The following is a 24834-nucleotide window of genomic DNA, read 5'->3' as shown; positions in this document are numbered from 1 at the left end:
GCAGGGAAGCGGCGCTTCCCAGGGTGCCGCACTCCTGCGGCCGGCGAGCTGCGGTGTCATGGAGACTGCCACAGCCCGGCCGGGCCGCCGCAGCGGTATTGACCGCCCGCTTAGAAACTTGAAGGAGTTTTCTGCCTCTCTGTCATCTCCCCGGCTTCTTATCACCTCTGCTGTTTGCCTACGCCTTGCAAATGTTCATTTATCTAAATAAGAAGTAGAACTCTTTATATTTTTACATAGATAGAATAACTTTCAAACTTCCTACAGAAAATCCTGTGTATTTCTTTTTAAGAAACTTTATAGTGTCTTTCTTTCCCTTCAGTATCAGTTAAACTGTTGGATGGTTGTCTGCCAAAGGGTTTTCTCACTGTGTGGAGAGAGTCATTGCCAGGCTTGGCGGTGCAGGGTGGTGCAGGTTTCAGCAGGGTACGTGGCCGGAGAGAGACCCATGATGTGTTACTGCCCTGGTGACTGGTGGCAACCAGAAGAATGGTGAAAGTTTGGCTACTCTCTGTGAGCGTAATGGGCTTGCTATGAGAAGCCCCAATGGGTATAATCATCCTATGCACATCAGGTTACAGGACCAAGGCCTGTAGTATTAACAGTACTGGAGCCTGGAAGAGAGCTGGAGGACTCACAGAACTAAATATGCTGATTGATTGTGTAGTTCAGGCATCTTAAAATTCTCAGTCTCTACACTCACACTGATAATCTTAATAAAACCAACTCTTGTGTACTAAGTGCAGACAGTAGAACTTAATTCTGAGAATACTGGTTAATTTAATGCTCATGAGAAATCCGTTTCTCATTTTCTTAAGTGCTAGAGACAAAAATAAGTGAATAATCTTTATTACATACCTGAATTGGTGATGCCCAGTACTTATGTCAGTATTTCACAATGTGTTAGTGTGTGCACTGCTTGGAATGTAACTGCTTCTGTGCATTGTTCTTGCTGTGGTCATTCCACTTAAAGCTTACTCATATCCTTAGTAAAACTGGCATGATAATTAGATGTTGAAAAACCTGTTACCAACAGGTATGTTTCCCTGTCACGGTAAAGTTATCCATTCTAAGTGTGTCAAATGCCCATAAACATAACAGCATGACTTCACTTATATTTTTGGGATATTGGCCTGGTTTTCAGCACTCATAGATATGAAAAAGGAGCCTGAGATAATACTTCAGCTGGGGGTAGAAAAGGTTCCAGATTTTGAGTTTGATCTTAATTTTTAAGAAAAAAGTTGACGAACCTGAAATAGGTTGTTTCTCATTCCTCATAGGGTTGATTAATAGTAGGTTTAGCTGTTACAACTTCTTCAGTCCCTTGTATTCATGGTTTTATGATCCGGTTTTTATGTTGGCTAGTTCCAAACTGTATTTGTGCAACTTACTTTGCTGGATTCCTCCACTGAGACTAGGCCAGTTAGGAATTGAATATCTGCAGAAAACTGTGTTGAAAATCAGATGGTAATATTTATTTATGAAGGATCTGATTTGGATTCTGAAATCACAGTCTTCCCAAAGCTTGCTCAAAGAGGAAGGAAATAAACCATATTCATTTGAGTATAAGGAGAAATTGAGGTAAAGCACATCTTAAAATTTAGTAGAAGCTTAAGAAGTTTTAAGGGTCCTTATGAGCTAAGACTGAGCAGTCAACTGGCAGTCAACAATGGTCAGTCTGTAGTAACTAAAATCCAGTTAGGGGATTTTTGATGCATAAACCTGAAAATGTTAGTTACAGATCCAAAGTTAAGATTCTGTGTAGAAGAATGAGTTAGAAACTGCAGCTGAAATCTCATATCAACTTGAGACATATGCAGTGTGTATTTCGATTGTGTGGTTGAGAATTTGATTTTTTTAAAAATCTAGAAAATGTTATTCCTTAGCCATTCTTGCTCATTTCACTGCAGCATATTGTATGAATTGTGGTGCTGTGGGAAGTCAAAGAGTAATACTTCATTCATCAGATACTACTGATCTAACCATCAGATACTGTGGTTAGAAGCTCATGTTTTTAAAAAAAGGTACAGAAATTTCTTTTAATCAGAAAACAGAAGTTCAGCAGTGAACTTGTGTGGCAGTTTAAAGACCTGCAGTTACAACTTAGTGACCGTAGGAAAACGTGGAAAGAATTTTTGTTTCAGGCCAAAGCTCAGAGCTGGCTTTTATTCTCTAGTTCTGCATTTGTATGGATGATGTTCCAGAAGATCTGCCCTTTTCAAGGTGTGTCAGCAACACTTGAGAATTTACTGACATCATTAAATGGTTCATCTTCCACATAATCTTGGGGCTTTTTTTGCTCATATGCACACAGCCCTCTAATGCTGTGTGCATATCTTATTCACATTGCGTATTTAGTTACAATATTCTGTCAGAACACAACCAAATGCTGCCACTTAAGATTAAGAAAATACTGGTTACATAAGAAACATTGAAGATATATTTGGAAAGGACTTAAAGCTTCAAAGGAAAGTCTATTTACAGTTCCACAGAGAAAAAAAAAAAAAAGCCAGGTAAAGACATGCTCTGAAGGTAGAATGAGACGAGCAATACTAAAATCTTAATAAGAGTGAAGCCTTTCTTTATGAGGTTGCAAAAAGTATGTCTTTGTTTTAGGCTAAAAGGCTTTTGTACTGGAAAGGTCTTCTTTGGGGCAGGGGGGTGTCTGTGTTTTGTTTCTACTGAATGCAGTTCTGATGAATTATCTGCCTTATTTTCAGCACTTAAGTATCTCCCTGAAAGTTAAAACTGAATATATGACACATTATATAGGAAAGACAGTGTTGTAAGATGAGTGGGGTATGGGATATGTTTTTAATTTTATGTATTAAAGATAGTATTTGAGGACTTTATTATTTACTTTATAGAATTATCTGGAAATGCGTCTCCTAAAGGGATTTTTAACAAACTTTTCCGTTTTAAAAAGCTGATACCTAATTGGAAATTAGCAAGTACAGCATCTGTGTTCAAGCAGTAAGTTATTTTGCTAGATAATTGTTTAGTCTGACCTTGGCATACCAGACCTTAAACCAAAGGTTTGTGTTAACTTAGTGTCTTTGTTTGATAACCAGTTCCTAGACCAACAACAGTTAAATTAGTAGTAACTCTGTGCAGTAATAACTTCAAGGAGTACAACAGCTCTGAGCCTTGGGAAGGGATCCCATTCCCACCTTCGCTTCTCATTCTTGACTGCACATGCCAACTGCTGCCCTTGCACAAGCTGTGTAGCCTTTCTGCCTCTTCAGCAGCCTGAATTGGCTCAGTAAGAGATTGGAGAAGTACCAGACCAGCATGAGAAACAGGGAAGGAAATTGGGACCACCTCATTTGGTGTGGCAGTCAGCTACAGATGGATTTGGTTGGGTGAAACTGGTTTTTTTGGTCACACTTGTCATGCTGATCATCACCTTGAGAGTGAAAGGGAAATGCTCTACCTTCATCTTGTCAAAAGCCATGTGGTTTTTCTCTGCTGGGAAATAACTTACTTGCTTATATCGTTTGAGTGTTTTCCTTCGAAGGAGTCCCCCTTAATTTCTTCAGTATTGCTCACGTCTGAATGTCCCACCACTTGCTTATGAGGGAGCTCAGTTCCTCCCCTGCCACCCCCAAGGCTAAAATAGCTTACGGTGCACTAGATACGAAGAGCTTTTGTTAGGCTGTCTGCAGGAGACTTCACGGACTTCCCTATCTCAGATAACATGATGTAATAGTCCCTTGTGACCAAACTCTGCTCAACTATTTCATGGCTACCTGCAGAGCACTTTCAAATGAAAGCACAAAGTCAATGCCACCAAGGAGTTGAAGACCTACAGGATGTCCAAGAAATTTCAAGTTGACTTTAAATGGTAGCAGCCTTCCTGTTCTCAGCTTATCTCTTAGCAAGACATTAGAAGTAAATTTTCCAAGGGGTAGTGCGTATTTGCAGAGTACAGACAAGTCAGCTAATTTCTGATAGTATGCTTGTTGGCATTTCAGTAGAATAAATTTGCTGGATATGATGATTTAAGCATTCTTGAGTCAGCTTTTTCTTTCTTTATTCTTCTGTTAGCAACATATTGCTGGATGTTCTTGGTAAATTACCTAAAGTGATTTTAAATAATTCTGTCACTTTGGGAGGATTAATTTATACTGTTAATTGTTCAGACACTCTGTTTGCCAGCTCACATAAGGTGTGATAAGTTAGGTAATAAACCCACACAGGCAACTATAACTACTGTATTAAAAGTAATTGGAATGTAATTAGGCTCTTCCTACCCTTTTTTCCTCTTCCAGGAAAATATTGATAGAGACTTCTAAGAAGTTGTAACATCCTAGAAAGGACATAAGTAACAACATTAACATGCCTGCTGTGGCATCTGTACCTAAGGAGCTATATCTCTCTACTTCCTTGAAAGATCTCAACAAGAAGACAGAAGTAAAACCTGAAAAGACAAGTACAAAAAGGTATATATATGTTACAATTGATTTTGAATTAATGTTTAAAATATTAGTGGATCCAGAACAAACTTGTTGTGGATCTAAATTTCCTCCATTATTTCTGCAAGATATAAAATCTTCGACAGTCCTAGGTATGGATCTCAACTGTCACACTGGATATGCTTACTGCCTTCAGAAGGTCACTTAGCATACTGCCAAAACATGACTTAGAGCACAGTGCCTGTGAAAATCCACATACTTCAAGGAAAGGCTACATAAATGCAAATCCGTAAAAATGATAAAGCCTTTAGCAAGTGTCTGAATGCTTTGCCTCTAGTATTTTTAGACAATCAATGATTCAATTTTTTCTTACTATAAATTACTTTTTCCTAGAAAAAAAAAGTTATTCTTAGAAGGGAACAGTACCTTTTTCCATATCTCACGATGGTATTTAATTATGGATGATTTTAAATAAGGCTGGTAAACAAACTAGCAAGGATAAACATTATGTGGAGGAACATGATTGCAATTCATATTTAATGAAAGCTTTACATTAAGGTGGTAAAATCAAATGCTTAATATATGGGTGAAGTCTGTAAACACTTAAGATGGCATCTTGTAATGAAAAGGTGTTTGAGGACAAGTCAACAATCATGTGCTTTACTCCTCTTCTCTTGGTTTCAGTTATGTGCAGAGTGCCCTTAAGATTTTCAAGGCAGCAGAGGAAAGCAGATTGGACGGAGATGAAGAAAAAGCTTACATCCTGTATATGAAATATGCAGCTGTCTATAACCTTATTAGAAAGAGACCTGATTTTAAGCAGCAACAGGTATAAAAGCTTTCTGACTAATCTCTTCTGCATTGGTCAAAGTATGAGAAGTAGAGAGAATTACACTAATACACATTCAGAGGATCACACTGGTATTAGGTGAACTGTCTCACGATGCTATTTTTTCTTTCCTGTTTTTTAACAAGTCTGGTGTTAACTGTATTTTCAATTTTCTTTTAATGTATGAACTATATAAATTGTCAGATCTGTGAATATTTTTTCCTGGAAAAGTATTCCCATAATTTTTCCCAGTCAGACTGTTTTGGTGAAGTTGCCTTGCCTAGTCTTTATTTATTAGTGCTATAAAACAATTTTACTTACAAACTCATGTTTGAAAGGAAAATACTTTGATTCAAACCAGTTCCTTTTGTTGGCATTATTTCATTATAATACCAACTCTCCATACATTAGTGACTCTTGACATGCATAGAAGTAGGCACTGTTAAACTATATATCTATGTGATGTGATGCTTGTCATTTTAGGATTATTTTCATTCAATTCTGGGACCTACAAATTTAAAAAAAGCTCTTGATGAAGCTGAAATTCTGTCAGACAGCCTTAAACTCAGGTATGTAATACAGTTGATGGCTAAGACATTGTTCCTAATACCTGGAGCCTGTACCTGTGCCAAGTGCAGGTGTTCATACCATTTAGTAGTAAGCAGTTGCACTTGAGTAAACCATAGGTACCTGAAACTCTTAAAAGCTTAAATTTGTTCCCAGAAGTCTTTTACTAGAGATAATTTTCATTGCCACACACACCAATAACTTGTCACTTTATGTATTGTGTGCTAATTCCTGGTAACTTTGGTTTATTGACAGTGTTTTTTGTTTATTGACTAATAAAAAGAAACCACAAGGTCTGAAGAGCAATTTCCTCCTCAACCTTTTAATCATAAGGTCATCTGAACCCAAATATATTAATGAATGTTCCTAATAATCAGATATGTTAAAAAGTTCTCCTAGTCTGGATGTAGTTTACACTAAGAAATGCCAGGTTTTGATTCTTTAGCCACACCTTTTCTCTGCCACTTGCATCCATGTATATGGAATGCACAGTTCTGCCAGTATGTAAATGAGCAGATGCTAATGGGCTTTTGGGTACCTGATTGACAGCTGTCAAGTTATGTCTTTGTGCCACAAGCCATGAAATTGTGTTAGTCAGAAGTTGTAAGGTAGGGTCTATCTTTAGGTGATATTTGGCACAGTACTTTTTACTTCCAGCCTTCTCTGCTTCTTGCATCCTTAGTGACTCTTTCTCACTCTTTTAACTCTCTCTGCAGCTGGGCACATTTCCCTTCACAAGTGTCATGTCCCACCCCACCCCTCCCAAGTATTCTTATGAAAGCATATTTTATGCCCTCCAAAGTGCTAAATCTATAAAGTCAGTTTAGGTGAACCATGAGTGTAGTTACATGTATGTAAAGAGGGACTTCACAAAGACGTCTCATGATACTGTGTATGAAACAATCTTCAGATTTTCTTTCTTTAGGTGAGTCTTACAATTCAACAGAGCTACAAATTCACTCTAAGAGTAAACATTGATAGAATCAGAGAAACCCAAAACGTAGAGACTTGTTTAAATGGCTTATGTCTTTTTATGAAAGGAACAGAGTTTTGAAGTTGACACAGTAACTTTTAACTGCTCTGGCAAAATGCGTACATATTCAAAGGTAATAGAAATGAAACATGACTCCTGTGTAACTACAGAAGTAGTTTCAAGGAAATTATTTGTATAATTTCTTCCCCAGGCAGTAGGTCAGCAAATAGTTTGAATGTTAATTGTTAACTAAAAGTGGAGCTGCTGAAACACCACTTGTATAGGGGCAAGAATACCTACATGAATGACCTGCTATGTGTTTCAGAAGTATAAATGGGAAATTGATGGGTAAATATTTCATATTGACCAAATCAAACTAAAATCTGAAATATGCTTTAGTGTCATTAATGCCAAGTGGGAACAAAATGCTCATTTCTAACTTACAACACCTTTGCCAAATCAAGAAGCCTGTTTAAAAAATAAAATTATAGGCATGCTGTCTCCTCCCTCTTAGTAGGCAATTAATGCAGTAGACTTGGAGGTGGAATTTGATTTAATGATCTAGTTTATTAACACAGTACTTTTGAACTGAAATGCAGCTGTATTGTCATTGGTATTTTAACCCTCATTACGCAACATCTGGTTAAAATGAGCACTTACTAACACAGCCCAGTCATCCAAATTGTTAGGTCAAACATTCTTTTTTTGTTTTATGGTACTTGTAACCCCTAAACTTCTCAGCTGTATTAAACAGAAGTGAATACTATACACACCTCCAGTGGGTGATCTAAAAAGAGTAGTCTGGAGATCACTGGCTTACAATACCGTGATTGTCCTTCCAGTGGCAGAAGGCTGGGAGGGTAATTTTCAAGTCTGAGGCTTTATGAAAAGGACAGCTGTATGCAAAACCTCAGTCCCCCAAAACTCCTGAGCATTCACAGTCCTTGCATTGGCTTCCCAGTAGGCCCAGTGTTTGAAACAAGCACCAGGCACACATGTGAGCACATAATGGATTTATGGAGTCAACTTACATTCTGAAGGGGACTACTGTATAAATAGTTCTGATCCAGCTTCTCAGAAAAAAGTAAATTTAGGTCACTGAGCTAACTTACTCCTCACTGGCTCCACTGCAAAATAAAAAATACCTGGGACGACTGCTGTAATATATTGGAGCTTACCTGTAAGTAACCAGTACCTACCCTATTCTTTGGAAAATGAAAAGCATTTAGAGATACCATAGCTAAGCATGACCTCAGGTTTAGAGAAAAAAATTAGCCTTACAATCAGTGGCTATGAAATAGGATTCAAACCAGGATTTAACAGTAAGAAAACGAACCCAAAAGTGGGAGAAATAAGACCATGTGGTTAGGAAGCAAAACAGAGTTTGTTGGAATACAAAAACTGACAATACTTTTAACTTCCTAAAACTCTAAATACGTCCTTTAAAATTTCTGCCTGAAGACTTAATGACTTTGATATTAGTAATCTAAGGTTAAGCAAAAACATAATATTGAAAAAAAGGCACTTTTTTCCCCCAACAGATATGAGGAAGCTGAAGTTCGGAAAAAACTTGAAGAGAGGGACAGACAAGAGCTGCAGAAAAAGCAAGAACCAAAAGATGATGGAAAGAGCTCAGCCAAAAACTCCTCAGAAAGTGCTGTGGATTCCAAAGGAAAAAGCCAAAGGGTAAGTGAAGATGCTTACAAACTCTCTAATTCAGTCTAAATGTGTAGTTTCAATCTAGAATTTGGTCTCCCCTAGTAGCTATTTCCAGTTCAGAATCAAGGTGGGGTTTTTTGAATTAACTTACACTCTCTGTACCCCTTCTTTGACATTTCTTTGGAATATGTGAAGTCCTACCAGCCTCCAAGTCTTGTATAAGATAGACTGAACTTTATGGTAAAGTCAAATTCTGTTTTATGCTAGAATTATCATGTGCAAGAAACCCAAGGTAATGGTGATAAACTGATATTAAGAATAACATGTCTCCATTTTAGGAGAAGGTTGACTTTTTAGCAGTAGTGTGGAAACGCTTATTTCTCTACAAATACTTCAAGAATTTCTTCTTGTAGATGATGGTGTCCTAGGCTGTATTACTTTTTTAACTATTTTATGTCTAGGCAGGTGTACTAGTTTGAGAACAAACCAGTGGGAGGCACCAAGTCAGAATAACAATTTATTGGGGAAATTAAAGAAAAGGGGGAAAAAAAAAAAAAAGAGAACAGTGGTTCAAACTGACAGAGTCAAGATAGAACCTGACTCCCTGTTGTAGCAGTCTGGTCGAATGGTGGCTGCAGTCCTCTGAAGCAGTGATCCTGTAGAAAAGGGGTCTGCTCTTCCTCAGGAGGTCCAGTGGTGGCTGTGTAGCTCCTGCCCTCTGGAAATCCAGTGGGAATGGTTGTCTCTGGTGTTCGATGGGATGCTTGGTTCCTCCCTCTAGGTAGAGCATCTCACAATGGGGTAATGAGTCATGAGGCCAAGTGTTGATTAGGCTCATTAACAGAAGATGGTCCGGAGGGAGTTATCTCTGAGTCAGTCGGCAGGACAATGATGGGCAATTAACAGCAAGATAGTCTGGGGGGAGGAGGCAAGGAAACACTGCCCCACCTGATTTCAACAGCTGATGGGGATGGTAATAGAATACACTGCAACCCAGGACAGCAGGGCAGCAGCCTTGGTACTCTTCGAGTACATTTGTCAACACATCAGCAGCAGCTCCCTTGTGCTGTGTTTCTTCCCTGTGGGTTAACTGTCTGACCAGTTTCCTTCAGGCTCAGTGAGAGTCATTGTCTGTTGGCCAGCTTGGTTCTGAGTATTCCATATTAAACTTTTTTTTTTTTTTTTCGCCTTATAACACAGATTAATGGTGAGACGAAGCATTCACTGGAAAGAAAGGATCAGTCTGATAGCCTGAGTGGTAAGAGATGCAATGCTCACACACATGTGAAAAAGGTTTCTGTATGCCCGTGCACTAATCACCTCACAGCTGCACTTCTTCTCAGGAGTTATTTCACAGTTAAAATAGTTTGATGAAATTCTAGTATCCTGCATTTCAGTTATAACAAATTAATCATTAATTAATTAAACTCTGTATTAAAGCCTTCATTACTTCTCATAAACTTAGAAGGCTGTAGTTAGTTTTTCAGCTGTTCAGTAACTAAAGTTGAACTAGCCCTGAAGTGGTCAGGTTAGAAAATAAAAACAGCTCTACAGCTCATATGCAAGGCTGAAGTATGACAGCTTACTCAGTTAGATACGAAATTTTTCCTCTCCCCTCACAACCTTTTGCTTTTTGTTCTTGTACTAAGTATGTGAAAATGTTCTTTAGAGTTCTTAAGAGGAACATCTGCAGCATGTAGTTCACAAATGCTTGCCTATATAGCTTGATTTAAATGAGACCACAATACGTTAAACTTGTTTATCACTGAAATATTCAGTATTGTCTAATTGAACAGATCAGGTGCTGATCACTACAGCAGTGGGAGGAAAAGGTTGACACTGTTTATTCTGTAATGTCTCACCTCCATGACTTTGTGGGACTTCTTAGTTCTGTTTCATCACTTTGCAGTCTTGATTGCACCAGTCAGATACCATAGCCATTCATAGCTATCTTCATTTATAATGTAGCTTCTTACCTGTAATTGCTTCTCTCTTTCAAGGAGCAGTCACACCTGAGAAACTGTTTGCAATGATGTCAGACAAAAATACTGAATTGCTTATAATGGATGCTCGAAGATTGAAGGATTATCAGGAATCCTGTATTCCAAAATCCATCAGCGTCCCAGAAGAAGCTATCCATCCTGGGTATGAAATGATGTTAAATGATAGTGAAATATTTAATTTTCTAAAAAATTATATGCTTTTAAAAGCTTGTACACCTAGTGTCAGAATCCCTGCTGTGTACCAGTGAGTGAGAGGTATCTGCACAGCTCTGTTCTTGCATGTACTGACTTCAAGACAATGCATATTTATTTTATCCAAGCACATAAACATCTATGGATTACATATTGTTGGACAAAATGTTACTTGTACATGAATCCTTAAATGCATGTTAATACCTTTCAGAGATACTGCTAATCTGATTGAAGCTAGACTCCCAGAGGATTCTAGAGATCCATGGAAGAGGAGAGGACAGTTTCATTATGTTATACTGCTAGACTGGTTTAGTACTGCTGAAGACTTAAAGCTGGGAACAACTCTTCAGAGCCTGAAAGATGCACTTTTTAAGGTTGGCAATTTCGTATTTTAATTCATTTATTAATTCATCTTAGTAAATAAGGTCTTGAAGCACCTCTATTTACAAAGTATATGGAGGCCTTAATGGCTGGTTGAATTTTCAAAGCCTGCTTGTTTTGGTAGCAGAAGTGTAGTTTGAAGTTTCACATTGTACTCTAGTAAAGTACCATTTATTAAATAGGTAAACAGCAGAATGATTCAACTCACCTCCTCAACAACCAGCTCATCAACTTAGAGTTCTTTGCTGACAAAGTTATTTGGGAAAGTACTTTGAGTACCCTTTCCCAGAAACAGTCACCCTCTATCCTGTACTAGCAAAAGTAATTCCTTATCCCTCGGAGCTGACTGGCCACCTGCTCAGGCAGGCAAAGAAGGGCAGCTGCTTTGTAGTCCTATCAGCCAGGTCCTTCCTACAATGGAGGGGCTTCACTGAAGGAGGCTCCAGAAATATTTTGAGCATGGTTAACTTTTCTGCATGATTGAATATAACTTCTAGATAAACATTAATTTAAATTTGAGTTTCATCAGTGCAGGAAGCTTATAGACTCCACAGTGAGCAAATGCCCAACATTTTCAAGTCAGTCTCAGTATGGCTGTGTTGTCCCTCCTCTCTAATAGAGGTGGTTCTTGTGAAGGACTGCAAATCTTTGTTACCTTGGCATTCAGGACTGGGGTTAGAGATAGCTCAGGCAGTTCTCCCTGTTTATTGCTTTACCAAATATTTTCTAAACCCTGTGTCTTGTTCATGTACTCATACTGAGGACATCAGGAGGAGGGCAGTCTGAAGCCTGAACTCTCAAGGGGTTTCAAAAAGTTAGTATTATGCTTTCTAAATCACTAATTCCTCAGCAAACATACCAGATAAGAAACTGAAGCAAATATTGTAATAAAAATACTTTTCTGCATGGAGGATTGTTATATGAAGTAGCAGTAAGTGGTTCTTTCTGTACTGGAAATATTCACACCCTGTTGCAGGCAGAGCCAGGAACCCAACTGTGCTGGTTATTCTCCAAACACCAAGAGGATCCATATTTTTGCAACCTCTTTAATTCTTGTTTAAAAATCTCAAAAACAATCTCTCAATTTAATGACTACGCACAGAAATTTCAACAACACTATGAAGCTGTAAAAGTTTCCTTTCTATTTTTAAAAATCAATTAACTTTAAACTTTTTTTTCTCCATACAGTGGGAAAGCAAAACCATACTGCAGAATGAGCCTTTAATTCTAGAGGGAGGTTATGAAAACTGGCTCCTTTGTTTTCCCCAGTATACAACAAATGCTAGAGTAACTCCACCCCAACATGGCAGGACTGAAGCAGTGACTGTTTCTTGTAAGTATAAAGGATGACACCCCACCAAGCATTTGTAGTTATTGGATGAGTCCTTAATTCATTCAGGTGTTTTTAGGAAAGTCTTGCTCTGGCTAAAAACTAAATTTTGGGTTGGAATGTGGACGTATATTTTGCTTTTGTAGTTTTGTTTTGAGAACTCTCTTACAGTTCCCTCCCATTCTCCCCCTTCTGCAGTGGATTTTACATATCCATCTCTGGAAGAGCCAGCTCCTGTGCCACCTGTTGTTGCTGTAAAGCCATGTCCAACAGAAACAATTGAAAATGAAGAAATGGGAGATAATTTGGAAGAGAGATTAAAATCACTTAATAAACCAAACATACAGGATGCTGCTGTTCCCAAATCTGACAGTTCATTTGTAGTTAATCCAGTGTTGAGCACAAGAAGTATCCCTGAGGTAAGCTTTTTTTACCTGTTCCTTTTTTTCAGTTAGTAAATAGTTAATCTGTTAGAGACCCACCACACCCAGAACTCCAAATCCACAAGCAAACATACTCAATACATTTGTTTAAGCCTTGTACACAAGTATATTGGTACAGAGACTATTGGTGGTCTGTGGAGTTGTGGTAACTGATCTACAGAATTCTATGAAACTAAATACACTTAACAGAATAGCAGAACTTCTCATTAATGTTTCTGCATGAGCACATGAGAAATTTAAGAACAGCAATTGATCATTAATTCAGAAAGTTTATAAGCAAGCTTTCTAGTTAAAGCACATGAGATGAAATACAGAGAGGACAGTTAAGCCGTGGCTTATCTTGGTTATTCCACAGGTCTGATTTCCAGTCACGGTATCTTCCTTCAAATAATAAAATATTTAGGTGCTTTGTCACTCTTGGCCCAGTAGTGAAAGTATAGGAATTTGTTTCTTCCTTTTACGTGAATAAAACTTCGTAAAGACAGCTTTGTAGAGTTCTTACACTAAAATAATACTTTCCCTAGGAGACAAGTCTAAAAGCTCTCCACTTTTACCCTTCTAGATACAGCTTTTAATATAGATTTCATTCAAGAGACCCTTAAAGACCTTATTTCTGTTTGTCCCTGGACCAGATGAGCTTTTATTTCTTCAGACCATTCACTTCAGTATCAAAAACAACTTACTGTCCTAGATCTGAACATAAGCCATTCTTAAATACCCCTTCCCATCAAGCAGATCTGCCTTAAGCATGTGCTTTGTCACATGATTGAGAGAGCCAAGCCCAAATTAGGCTGCCTGATTGCCCTAAGATGTTCATCTTTGAAAGTTCGGAAATGAAGGGTTGTGGTAATCAGTGCATAACGCTGTCCTTACAGTTCTCTAGGGCTTGTTTATTAGTTCACATCTGGAATGAGTACCTAATTTTACTAACAAGCAGTTTGAATGAGCAGATTCAATGAAATTGAAACATCACTCTCTCTGGCAGAAGTCAACTGCATATCATCTTTATTCTCTTATAAACCTCACTTAGGAAGAGCTTAGCTAAGGGAGCAGCAGTAGCTGTGGCGAATTGTTGTTCTACACTCTGTGTTCTGCCCCTGTGTTACAGGTGGATCGTACTAAAAAGCCTTCACTAAAAATCCTTGATGATAACAGAGCAAAGCCTCCAAGTACAGTCAGTGACAGCCAGTCTGGTGAGAATGGAAGAATAGTTCCAGACCGCTCCACAAAGCCCGTGCGTGATGCAAGGAGTGCTCTGACAGAAGAAGAAAAAAGCCGGGTCCATGCGGAAACTGCTGCTTTGTTGGAGAAAAACAGGAGGGAAAAGGAACTGCGGGAGAGGCAACAACAGGAACAGAAAGAGAGGCTCAAGAGAGAAAAAGAGGAACAAGAACGAAAAGAAAAAGAAAAACAAGAACAAAAAGCAAAAGAAGAACAGAAGGAAAAGGAACACAAAGAAAAGCTACAGCAATCCAAAGAGGACAGAGAGCAGAAGGAGAGGGATGAACAAATAAAAAGAGAACAGGAGGAAAAAGAACAAGAAAGAGCACACAGAGAAGCAGTAGAAGCAAAAAAGCAGAATAAAAATGAACCAGAAAACATTGGTGCAAAAAGGATTGAGTTTGACAAAATATCCATGGAAGAAAGAGAAAAGGGAACACCAGAAACACAGAAACGGGCACTGGGTGATGCATCTCAGACCTTTGTGACTGTTCCAGGCAAGGTTAGTAAAAAAGAAAATAATTGTCAAATGTGAAGTAGTTATGCACTTAAATCATCCTGAATAGTCTAGATTTAATCTAGAAATTTGAAATACATAATTGGATGTTTATTTAGACCGTTTTTTACATAAAAGTAGAGGAGAGAGTTAAAACCAAGACACAAATAGATTTTTTTTTTTCCAAGACAAGCTTGTTTCTTTCTTGTAGGTGGGCAGCATGAAATCCCCACAGGATAATAAAACTTCCCACTCACATGGAGCTAGAAGGGATGATGGTTCATAGACTGCAACCCTCTGTTTCAAAAATAGAAGCCTGGTGGTATTTTATCTCTTGTACCAGCTCGGTGCTGTGTGTGATGTTAGGGACACAATGGTGTCATAAGGAACCCTTTAGTGCCCCCAGCTGTAGCAAAGCTGACAGAACAGGATTTTGTAGCCTGGCACAGGAGCAAAGCAACACTCTCATCTAGGATTTTTGCTGAAAATGGTCCAGTTCCAGATCTTGGGGGGAAGGGAGGAGTGTCACAGTTCTTTCTTTCCTCATTCTTGAAAAAAATTGCAAAATTTCTCAATGTACAAATCATCTGATCATAAAACAGGAGCCACTTGTGAAGCTGAGTTAACAATGGAACAGATGTCTTTAAAAGCACTTCTCAAGAACATGCATTAGGATATTTTTCTCTGCTTTTCTAATTGCAGTTGTTATTTGATCAAATTCTGATGCTTGTTTAATCCAAATGCAAAAGAAAGCCAGAATAAATCTTCCTGTGCAAACTTAGCACAGTCATTCATGAGCTTTTGAGTGACAGAGCAACTTCACATAATCCCAAAATGATGGCCTGTGATCAAATTCATGTTGGCTTCACTGTTTGCCTTTTCCATGGAGAGGTTTGACCAGTCAGGAGTAAAAGGGAAAAAAAGCCTGAAATTTAACAACAAATTGTAAACCCCACAACTTTTAGGGTGGAAAATAGTGAAACTTCAGCACTTTATTTCTGAACAAATTGCAATACAACATTCAGTTTCAAAAACTATTCCAGTGAATTGCCTATAGTATATAGAAAGAATAAAAACTTTTACCTGCTTTAACCACTTTGTTGTGGTACATGCATTTAACAACCAAAAAAGAAAGTATAACTCTGCTTTATCAGCATTCTTTACTGACATGCCAGATGGAAATTGAAGCCTTCTCTCAAAATCTTTTGCAGCAAACGGGGGTTAAAGGACAACCAGACAGTGGAGCTCAAAAGCCAGGACCCCTTAGAGAGGATTCTGAACAAGATACTGAAACACTTAAAGTAAATACAAATGTATTGTATGTAGCCAAAATAATCAAGCACAGATGCTTTATGATTATTATGTTAAATTCCACCTCATTGCCATTTTTAAAGTCATCATCTTAAGAAAAGACTATGCCATGTTTACAGTGTTCATTTGCTTTTTTTCATTTGTCATATTTATATGAAAAAATACTTGAACCTTTCATTAGAAGTCTTGATGTGATTCTGGTGGCATTAACCAGCATTCTCCATGCATTTGTCATCTCATGCCTACACCTTCAAGTGCTACTTTGAGAGGGAAAAAAGCTCAGCCATATGTGTTTAACAGAAGCACATACTCCTATTATTTCCTGATTCTCCAGGGAAAAAAAAGTTTTGAGACTTTAATGAGACTGAATGGTTGGTTTGTTTTTTGTTTTTTTCTGGAATGTGTCAACAAATGGGTTTTATTTAGATTGAGTGATAGAAAATACTAAATTACCATTACAATACATTGTATTTCTGTCTGTAATCAAGGATTTATTGTACTGTTTGCACTGAATCATCTAACTCCATAGAGAAGTCACAGGCAGCTTGTTGCTCTGCATAGGTAACTGTACATACCTTACTTTTCTCTTTGTTTATTAGTCCCAGCGGGAGCCATTAATGAGAGCACGAAGTGAGGAAATGGGAAGGATAGTCCCAGGGCTGCCTGCAGGTTGGGTAAAGGTAACTCCTCTTCTGATATGAAAATCAAATTGTCTTTTGTAGTTTTGTCCTGCATTTGTCCTGTGTCTTATTTCTAAGTTAGATCTTGTTTCATTATTTTTTTACTCCCCTTTAACTTTCACACAGTTACTTTCTGAATTTTAATATTATTTGTAATGAAACTAGGACAGTTCATCTGCTGTTCCTGGTATTAAGTAGTTGCTGTTTAATAGGCATTTCGGTGAAAGTGCTCCCTTCTACTAAATTGAATCCATTGAACATTGAGGCCAGTCACAACTGTTAACATCCCAATGTCTGAAAAACTCACTTGCTGTTCTCATAGTAATTTATAAATAGGTAAGTTAATGATGGATTTTCACTTGGGTTTGAAGCTATTTGGGTTTTTTTCCCCAAGTTCCTGGATGATATCACTGGAACCTATCGTTACTATCACTCGCCAACGAACACTGTTCAGATGTACCCACCAGAAATGGCTCCTTCGTCCACTCCTCCATCAACCCCTCCAACTCGGAAAGCCAAGCCAAAGGTGACTGTTGAACGGGAGAGAGAACACTCCAAGCTGAAGCGCTCCTACTCTTCCCCAGATATAACCCAAGCCATTCAGGAGGAAGAGAAGAAAAGAATTCCTGTCACTCCTGCAGTCAATCGTGACAATAAGTATGTTTGATAAGTTAGATCACAACTCAGGCAGTATGACAGCGCATAGGACTTTGTGTTTAACCAACTGATTCATTAATATTTCCTAAGTGGGTTTGAAAGGATGCAAGAGTACTAGACTGAAATTTCATTGCTGAAAGTTCAATGTATAGAGCAGTTATCTTTGAGAAATCAATATAATAGTTATGTATTAGCAGGAATTTCAGAGGTCACAGTCTATTAATTGGATGACAGTTGCTTTAAGTTCTGTTATTTGTATTAACATACTAAATGACTATCTTCTAACAGTGTGAAAAGCCAAGTTTTCAGATTTTAAACTGTATTCCTCATCTGTGAATTAAAGAAATAAAGCAAAAAAAACCCCATGAATCTCACAAGTGATGGTGCCTGAAACTCAGCCTCATCATAGACCAGTGTATATGGATTTCTCACTATTGCATTGGCTGGTTTTGAATACCCTAAATGATGGTATTTGGTGCCAGGATCGTCCCATCCCTGTGGGTGGTGGGGTGAGGTGGGGTGTCTGTTGGTTTATATGCACAACCTTGTCAAGTTTGAGACTCCTAAAAATAATTTCTTGCTTATAGACCTGCCTGTTACACTAAAGCAGAAATTTCCAGACTCTCTGCATCGCAGATTCGGAATCTTAATCCTGTGTTTGGGGGATCAGGACCAGCTCTGACAGGACTTCGTAATCTAGGGAACACTTGCTACATGAATTCCATATTACAGTGTCTGTGCAATGCACCTCACCTGGCTGAGTATTTCAACAGGAACTTGTATCAAGCTGATATTAACAGGTAACAATCTCTCATCTGCCTTTATACTTGCCAATGCAAGAAGATCACTTAGTGGAGTGTTTGTTTTTTTAAGTAGGAGACAAATAGTAACTTTTAGGTGTCTTAACATTTTCAAAGTTTATGTGGTCTACTAAATAGGTTTTACTGGACAATGATAGTTAAATTATGGTCACCACATTCATAAATACATGGGTACTAGAGTCTCCTAAAACCAAAATGAATATTCAAGCAGTTTACAAAACATGCTGAAAACAACTGTACCTTCCATCTTGAATATGGAACCAAACTACAGTGCTGACATAGATGAAAATTTAACTCAGTCTAACAGCCAGTTTTCCTTAGTCTAAAGAAACTATTTTAGAATTGGGATTATGCCTTAAATTAAAAACATTTATATTAAAAACCAGTTACTTGAATGGCTCCAATTTTTTTTTGTCTTTTATTATATAGGTCAAATTTCCTGGGGCATAAAGGTGAAGTGGCTGAAGAGTTTGGTGTAATAATGAAAGCTTTATGGGCAGGACAGTATAAATATATCAGTCCAAAAGACTTCAAAATTACAATTGGGAAGATTAATGACCAATTTGCAGGATATAGCCAACAGGACTCCCAAGAACTGCTTCTCTTTCTAATGGATGGCTTGCATGAAGACCTAAATAAAGTAAGCAATACACTTAAATTATATATCTGTCAGATGATCACGAGAAATAAATTTTTAAAATGCCTTCTTATACCATAAGAAGATAATGTTATTGCAACCGTGTTTAGAAAGAAGTATGAGTATTCAGAATTAAGGTAGGAATTCAGTATGAAACAGTGTAAGGTACTGGAGGGAGTCACAGAAGAAGCCTCACTAGATAAGAACTGGATGGCTACACTGACATGTTTAAATATTCTTGCAAATATTCAATCTTACTCTTGCCTATAGATGAGACTTCTTATTTATATATATGTTAATATATTGCTATGGTATTTAAATTTCTGCTCTCCAGGCTGACAACAGGAAAAGATACAAGGAAGAAAATAATGATCACCTTGACGACTCGAGTGCAGCAGAAATAGCCTGGCACAAACACAAACAGCTCAACGAGTCCATTATTGTGGCACTCTTCCAAGGCCAGTTCAAATCCACCGTGCAGTGTCTGACGTGTCACAAGAGGTCCCGAACCTTCGAGGCTTTCATGTATCTGTCATTACCACTCGCCTCCTCCAGCAAATGTACTCTGCAGGTATGGGCAACTAGAGAGAAACAGCTCCTGGAGTGAAAACATTCCTCTGGCACTCCATTCTGATGCTGCTTCTGCTCACCCTCTGGTTGGAGGAGTTGGTCAATGTTCCGCTTAATTTACACTAACCCAAAACATGAACAGATCTGAGTCTGCATTATATTTTAATTCTTCTAAAGTTTAAAGAAATAGGTCATCCCTTAAAAGTTTTAAATTAGAAGCAGGATGGAGATACCATACCTGCAATAGCAGCATGTATATTAGTTGTTTTGGTAGGTCACAATGTAAGTATTCTGTGGATTTAAAATACTGTCTGTATATTTTGAAGGACTCTGATTAATTTCTGCAGAAAAATTTGCTTCCACACGTAGATTTAAGTCACTTTTCCTCATTTTTGTGAAATGTAGGATGCAGGTTAACTGATGCAGATTAATAACCAAACAGAAAACAAACATTTTTACTATACTTCCATAAATGCCTGCCATTCACAATCTCTGCATTTTGTTTTAGGAATGTCTTAGATTGTTCTCCAAAGAAGAAAAGCTCACTGATAACAACAGATTTTACTGTAGCCATTGCAAAACTCGAAGGGATTCTTCAAAAAAAATAGAAATTTGGAAATTACCACCTGTTCTTCTTGTGCACTTGAAACGGTAAGGAAATGGTGATTGGTGAATATTACTTAGGATGAAATGATCAGGCTTTGATGGAGCTGGATTGTTCCAGGGCCATAGCTGACCATTTTTACTTGGAGAAAGTTACCGATATATTAGCAGTTGTAATGTTGCAAGACTTTTATTTTCATCTGATGCTTCTTTTACAAGTGACCTCTTGTTATTTGTGCTAGGAGACACATGGGCAAGCATTAACAAACTAGGGGCTTTAGTTGAGATCACATCCTGGTCAAAACCAGGGAAAACAAACATGCTTAATACTCTTAAAGAGCTTGTGAACAACCCGTAACTTTTAATGATGCTTTTTAATTCTCTAGCTTTTCCTATGATGGAAGATGGAAACAAAAGCTTCAAACTTCTGTAGATTTTCCATTGGAAACTCTTGACCTGTCACAGTATGTTATTGGTCCAAAGACTTCCTTGAGGAGATACAATCTGTTCTCAGTATCGGTGAGTAACCACGTCACATTTCAAAATGCAGCTGCACTTTATGCTAGGACTCAGGCTAGCCTGTGTGAGTCAGTCAGGTTTCCAGGCTGCGTTCTAGTTGCAGACTAAGTTGTGTTCTAGAAAGAAGGATTGGTATCACGTTCTAGATTATTTCCCAACCAGGGAAGAAATGGCAGCTCTTGAGGCCACTAATTCTTGCCTTACGTTCACAGAATCATTACGGTGGGCTGGACGGGGGGCACTACACAGCCTACTGCAAAAATGCTTCAAAACAGCGCTGGTTTAAGTTTGATGACCATGAAGTGTCTGAGATCTCAGCATCCTCGGTGAAGTCCTCAGCTGCTTACATTCTCTTTTATACTTCCTATGAACAGCGAGCAGTGGATATGGCCACGTAAAGGAATGCGGGTTAAGGAAACTGGTTTTTCTTTCTTCAGGAGCAAAGTAGGCCTGGGAATGCATATAAATATGCAAAACTACAGCAGACATAGTCACTTGGAGGTGTGGGAGGGCTGCAGCAGGGTGTCTGCCAGCAGGGCTCGCTGGGGCCCGTAGCAGTGCTTAACAATCAGAGACTGATGGGTAACGCTTGTGGTCATACTGCCATCTGTGAAACCATTTACAAGCATACTTGCATTACTGTTTATTTAAAAAAGAACTATATTTTTAGTCTGCTCCAAAATTAAATTCTAGCTTAGTCATCTGAAATCTATTAACAAGTAGTTTAAAGTGTCTTAAAATCCCAAGGCATATCTTGGTTTATTTTTTCTTTCACTGTTAATGGCCTTTTCACATTTCTAACCTTAAGCTTGATTCTACTGTGAATACTCTAGAACGATGTAAACAGTTAGGAATGTAAGTGTACATATTGATTGCATACTTGCACATCAGAATTATGTATATAATAAAATGTTGTCCTTTTTGTGAGAATCTCTAAAACTCAGAGGATTGCGTTTATTTGCCAGCTCTAAGTAATTGCAACACTACTTAACAAAAAAGCAGAGCTGTATTATTTTTTCTGTTAGCTTTTGTCAATATTTGTGCACTTCAGAGTTATTCTAAACAAACAAGATTTTCCTTTTTAATTTTTTAATATAAATTTTCATGTACACATGCATTAAAAACAATGAAGAAATTATTTAAAAATATATCCTGTTAAATGTATGTTTGGGTTTGGTTTTTCATTCTCAGCTTATGTAATGATCAGGACTGTACATAATAACAGTCTGAATCATATTCACAGAGTTTCAAGTTTCTCCAGATGAAAAAAATATATATACTATTTTGCACAGAGCTGATTAGTTTAAAAATTTCTTCTAGTTGCATCTTACATTATTTCCCTGCTCTGGATTTGGGTTAGTTTTCTGTTTCTGATTAGTCTGGCATTCAAAAGTCTTACATCTTACATTCTGAGCTTTACCTGTCTGTGTCTGTCTTGCTGATGGAATGAAGACCAATATTGATTGCTTTCCAGAAGCTTACAAGCTGCAAACAAGTATGAAGTGCTAGAGGAACAAAAATGACAGCAGTAGAACAATGCCTTTTTCTTTCTTATATATTAATGGTCACTCCATCCTCTGCTCTCTCCTGAAACACAGTTTGGTCTGGTTGTGTGCTTTCACTTTGGTATCCTTCTGTTAGTTCCTGAAAGGCAGCTTAGAACAACCTACTATACTTAACCAGCAGAAAAACAAGAACTTCCAGGTGAGTGCATCTGTATGCTCAACATCTGTGTTCCTTTGAGAGCTGCAAGGGGGTTGTCATGGAAAACAACCCTCGGCCCTTGTGCACATGGAGCGGACGCCCGTTCCTTCATGGCTTAGAGGCTGTAGCTGTCCTTTCTAGGAATCACTTCCTGAAAGACCACAACAGCTGACCAGTAGTGCACATGCTCTAGTTTATTGATGAACCAGGAGTTGGTTAATGCTGCTGGTGAATTCTAGTTGCTGCCCTACTCAGTGTTGGTTTTCAAGGACTAACAGAGTCTCAATAGCCTTGGGAGGTGTAGAAGAGGAGGTAAGCTGTGTCAGCCTGCACTGCAGAGTCTGGGATCTTGGTGACATGTGCATCATCAAAGCTGTACCAGTGTTTGGTGACTGAGTGCTTGCAGAAGGCCGTGTAGTGGCCATAATCCAGATCTCCAGCGTGGTTCTGCAACAAACAACACAGTCTGTTAAAACCAGAGTCCTGTTCTGTCTCCTTACAGGCAAAGCTAGGAACTGGCAATCGTTTTATGTATGCACTTGGAAAAGATGGGAGAGAGGGTTCTAGCCCCTTTTGGCTTACAGCAGGGGATGTTAATTCAAATAAATTCTTTCAAACAGAGTAAATGGATGATGATTATGCTTATTTATTTTGCAATTACATTTGCAACCCAACTATTAGCCCTGATACAGGTCACTATAAGAGGGTCCCACTTGTTGTGAGCCATGTCCTCATTTAAAAACAGGATTCATGCAGGATCAGCCTGTGAATTTATTCTGAGGAGGCATTACGTGCCAGGAGTGCATTCTTTTAAAATTGGGATGTTGGGGAAGAAGGGGAAATTACTTCTCTCTCCTTTAGTTACATACTGGTACTGGACTATGTCCATGGCAGGTAAAAAAAGGCATACAACAAAACACATATTAAAATATAAATCATACATGAAGTCCAAACCAACACAGGCTTCATCTGCTCCATGAGGCAAGGCATTCCCAATAAAAGCAGGAAAGGCAAAGCTTACCACTACAGCACACAAGCTGTACTCTGCTTTGTTGCAAGACACTGTGGAGTAGGGAGAGAGATCCAGATCCCTGAACGGGTAGCAGACAGTGGTTGAGAGTTTCCTTCTGTGCTTGTCCTGCCAGGCAAACCTGAAATGAAATTTTGAACGATTTTAAATGATTCTCAACTCCTGTTTTCATTGTGGTGGTTGCTTAACTGACTTTCCTAGGAGGAGGGAAAACCAACAACTGACTACCCAGCATTTGAAAGAAAGATCTCTATTAATGTTGTGTGTTTCAGTAAACTGACAGGAAATGCTCTAAACCCACATGAGATGTCCAGCAAGAAAAGCAAAGCTCTTGCTTCCTGATCCTTCAGTCAAAGCCTGAAGTCAAATCTTTGCATCACTCTCTCTGTGTCCTTAACATTTTGGACTAGACTGCAGTGCCATTGACAGCTCTTCTCTCATGCCAGACTCCATCCCTCTTCCCTCTGTAACTTTGAGTACATCACTGCACTTTTAAACATTTACAGTGTGGCCAAGAGCTGCAGCTGGGGACCATATGTCCTTTGAGAATGTTGAGAAAAGCAGATGCTGAACGGAAAATTAAATAATAACTTCAGATAACATCGTTCTGGGAAGCCAAATCACCCCAGAGTAGTTTTCTTTACAGGTGGAAAGTTAAGAAAAAAATTCTTTAGAATAAATTCAGCATCTGGCTATGTGTGGCTAGTGAAGTCTGCTAACCCAGGTGCTCCTTTGCAGATGCACCACTCTGTTTAAGCCTGATTTAGTAAAGGGATAAAACCAGAGTGTCTCAACTGCAGTAATGGCAAGCAAAACGTCACTCCTGCTCTTGGAACCCAAGCCACAAGTTCTCCCACTCGCCACAGGAGCTGATTCACAGGGATCATACAGGGACTGTATGAGCCACTGCACTGGGCTGTACTCAGTCACTGCTTGGTGGAGTTTTTGTTCCCTCTGGAGAGCAGATCCCAAGTATAGGGAGAAATTTGGTGGGCTGCAGTACACAGTAAGGCAGAACACTGTGCATAAGAATTCAGGAATGCAGCTTGCATGTTTGACAGCTGTATTTCTGTAAATCCCCATTTAGCTTTCAGGTATCTAAAGTACTAAACCCACTTATTTGCAGTGATTTGTTTCAGGCAAACACTAATGACTGTTCTTCATGTCTCACATTACCCAGGAACTGACTATATCCTACCCCACTTAGACTATACCTCTTTAGGTGAAAAATAATGATCTGTGGTGCCTTGGTTATGGAGGCCTTTACTGTTGCATCTTGGTTGCCTCCACACCAGTAGCAGTGGATCTGGTTATTCCGAGTCAGTGTGTCTGGCTGAAAAAAGCATTCCAGGCAGTCCTGTCAAAGGAGGAAAAAAAACCCACTTGATCAAACACATCTCCCTCCACCCCTGTAGGTGCTAAGCAAAGAGATGGATTTGCTGTAGGGAGAGGTCTCTTCAGAGCTCGCATTACAAATACATTTGCAAGACAAAGCAGCCAAGATTGGCTTCCTTTCTCCTCCCAAGGGGGAAATACTTGGATGAGTGAAAGAAACCCTCATGGCTGCTATTAAATGATACTAACATCCCTCATCCCTTGGCAACTTGTGAGCATTGCTCCTGTAACCTTACCAGCCTCCATGGTTCTGAGGGCAGTAAAGAAATCCCGCTTCCCTAAGGACCAGATCCAAGACTATGCATCAGTGCCCAGGAGACCAAAGTAACTAAACCCCTTTCCAATAACACCTATTAGTCTAAGCCACTACTCCCACATGGAGCAGAAACCAGCACGCA

The 24834-nt window shown here is 38.7% G+C and overlaps 2 protein-coding genes across 5 annotated transcripts in view; one reads left to right on the top strand and one right to left on the bottom strand.

Annotated features, from left to right (window-relative positions):
* Positions 1-4252: 4252 nt before the first annotated feature.
* Positions 4253-21600, top strand: USP8 (ubiquitin specific peptidase 8). Of its 3 annotated transcripts, XM_008640047.2 has the most exons (19): positions 4253-4442; positions 5100-5244; positions 5728-5813; positions 8326-8470; positions 9644-9701; positions 10444-10588; positions 10850-11012; positions 12208-12352; positions 12548-12768; positions 13901-14515; positions 15721-15810; positions 16420-16500; positions 16895-17157; positions 17745-17957; positions 18408-18618; positions 18950-19186; positions 19694-19836; positions 20175-20307; positions 20520-21600. In XM_008640047.2, exons 1-19 carry the CDS (start codon positions 4339-4341, stop codon positions 20703-20705), a joined length of 3384 nt encoding a protein of 1127 aa, XP_008638269.1. In that variant the 5' UTR covers positions 4253-4338; the 3' UTR covers positions 20706-21600. The 3 variants fall into 3 exon arrangements, with proteins under 3 accessions (XP_008638269.1, XP_017598099.1, XP_017598100.1); XM_017742610.1 differs by lacking the exon at positions 15721-15810; XM_017742611.1 differs by lacking the exon at positions 5728-5813 and having other exon boundaries at positions 4254-4442.
* A 693-nt stretch (positions 21601-22293) lies between these two features.
* USP50 (ubiquitin specific peptidase 50) overlaps positions 22294-24834 on the bottom strand; it is a 7310-nt gene continuing 4769 nt past the window's right edge. The window contains exons 3-6 of one of the 2 annotated variants that reach the window (XM_008640046.2): positions 24813-24834; positions 24256-24398; positions 23033-23162; positions 22294-22458 (exon numbers count right to left, since the gene is read on the bottom strand). The exon at positions 24813-24834 is cut by the window's right edge and continues 206 nt beyond it. In XM_008640046.2, coding sequence (XP_008638268.1) covers positions 22294-22458; positions 23033-23162; positions 24256-24398; positions 24813-24834 — 460 coding nt within the window. Of the gene's footprint in view, positions 22459-22709; positions 23163-24255; positions 24399-24812 lie in introns of those variants that run through there. The other variant, XM_017742614.1, reaches the window with a different exon arrangement.

This window comes from Corvus brachyrhynchos, unplaced genomic scaffold (genome assembly GCF_000691975.1).
Source record: "Corvus brachyrhynchos isolate BGI_N302 unplaced genomic scaffold, ASM69197v1 scaffold97, whole genome shotgun sequence".
Lineage (NCBI taxonomy): Eukaryota > Metazoa > Chordata > Aves > Passeriformes > Corvidae > Corvus > Corvus brachyrhynchos.
Note: the sequence above shows the minus strand (reverse complement) of the source record. Positions and strands in the feature narration are given on the sequence as shown.

Coding starts and splice junctions, on each gene's coding strand:
- USP8 (XM_008640047.2), top strand. CDS start 4,339: ATGCCTGCTGTGGCATCTGTACCTAAGGAGCTATATCTCTCTACTTCC. Junction 17,158..17,744: donor GCAGTCAATCGTGACAATAA/GTATGTTTGATA, acceptor TCTTGCTTATAG/ACCTGCCTGTTACACTAAAG. Junction 20,308..20,519: donor ACAATCTGTTCTCAGTATCG/GTGAGTAACCAC, acceptor TTACGTTCACAG/AATCATTACGGTGGGCTGGA.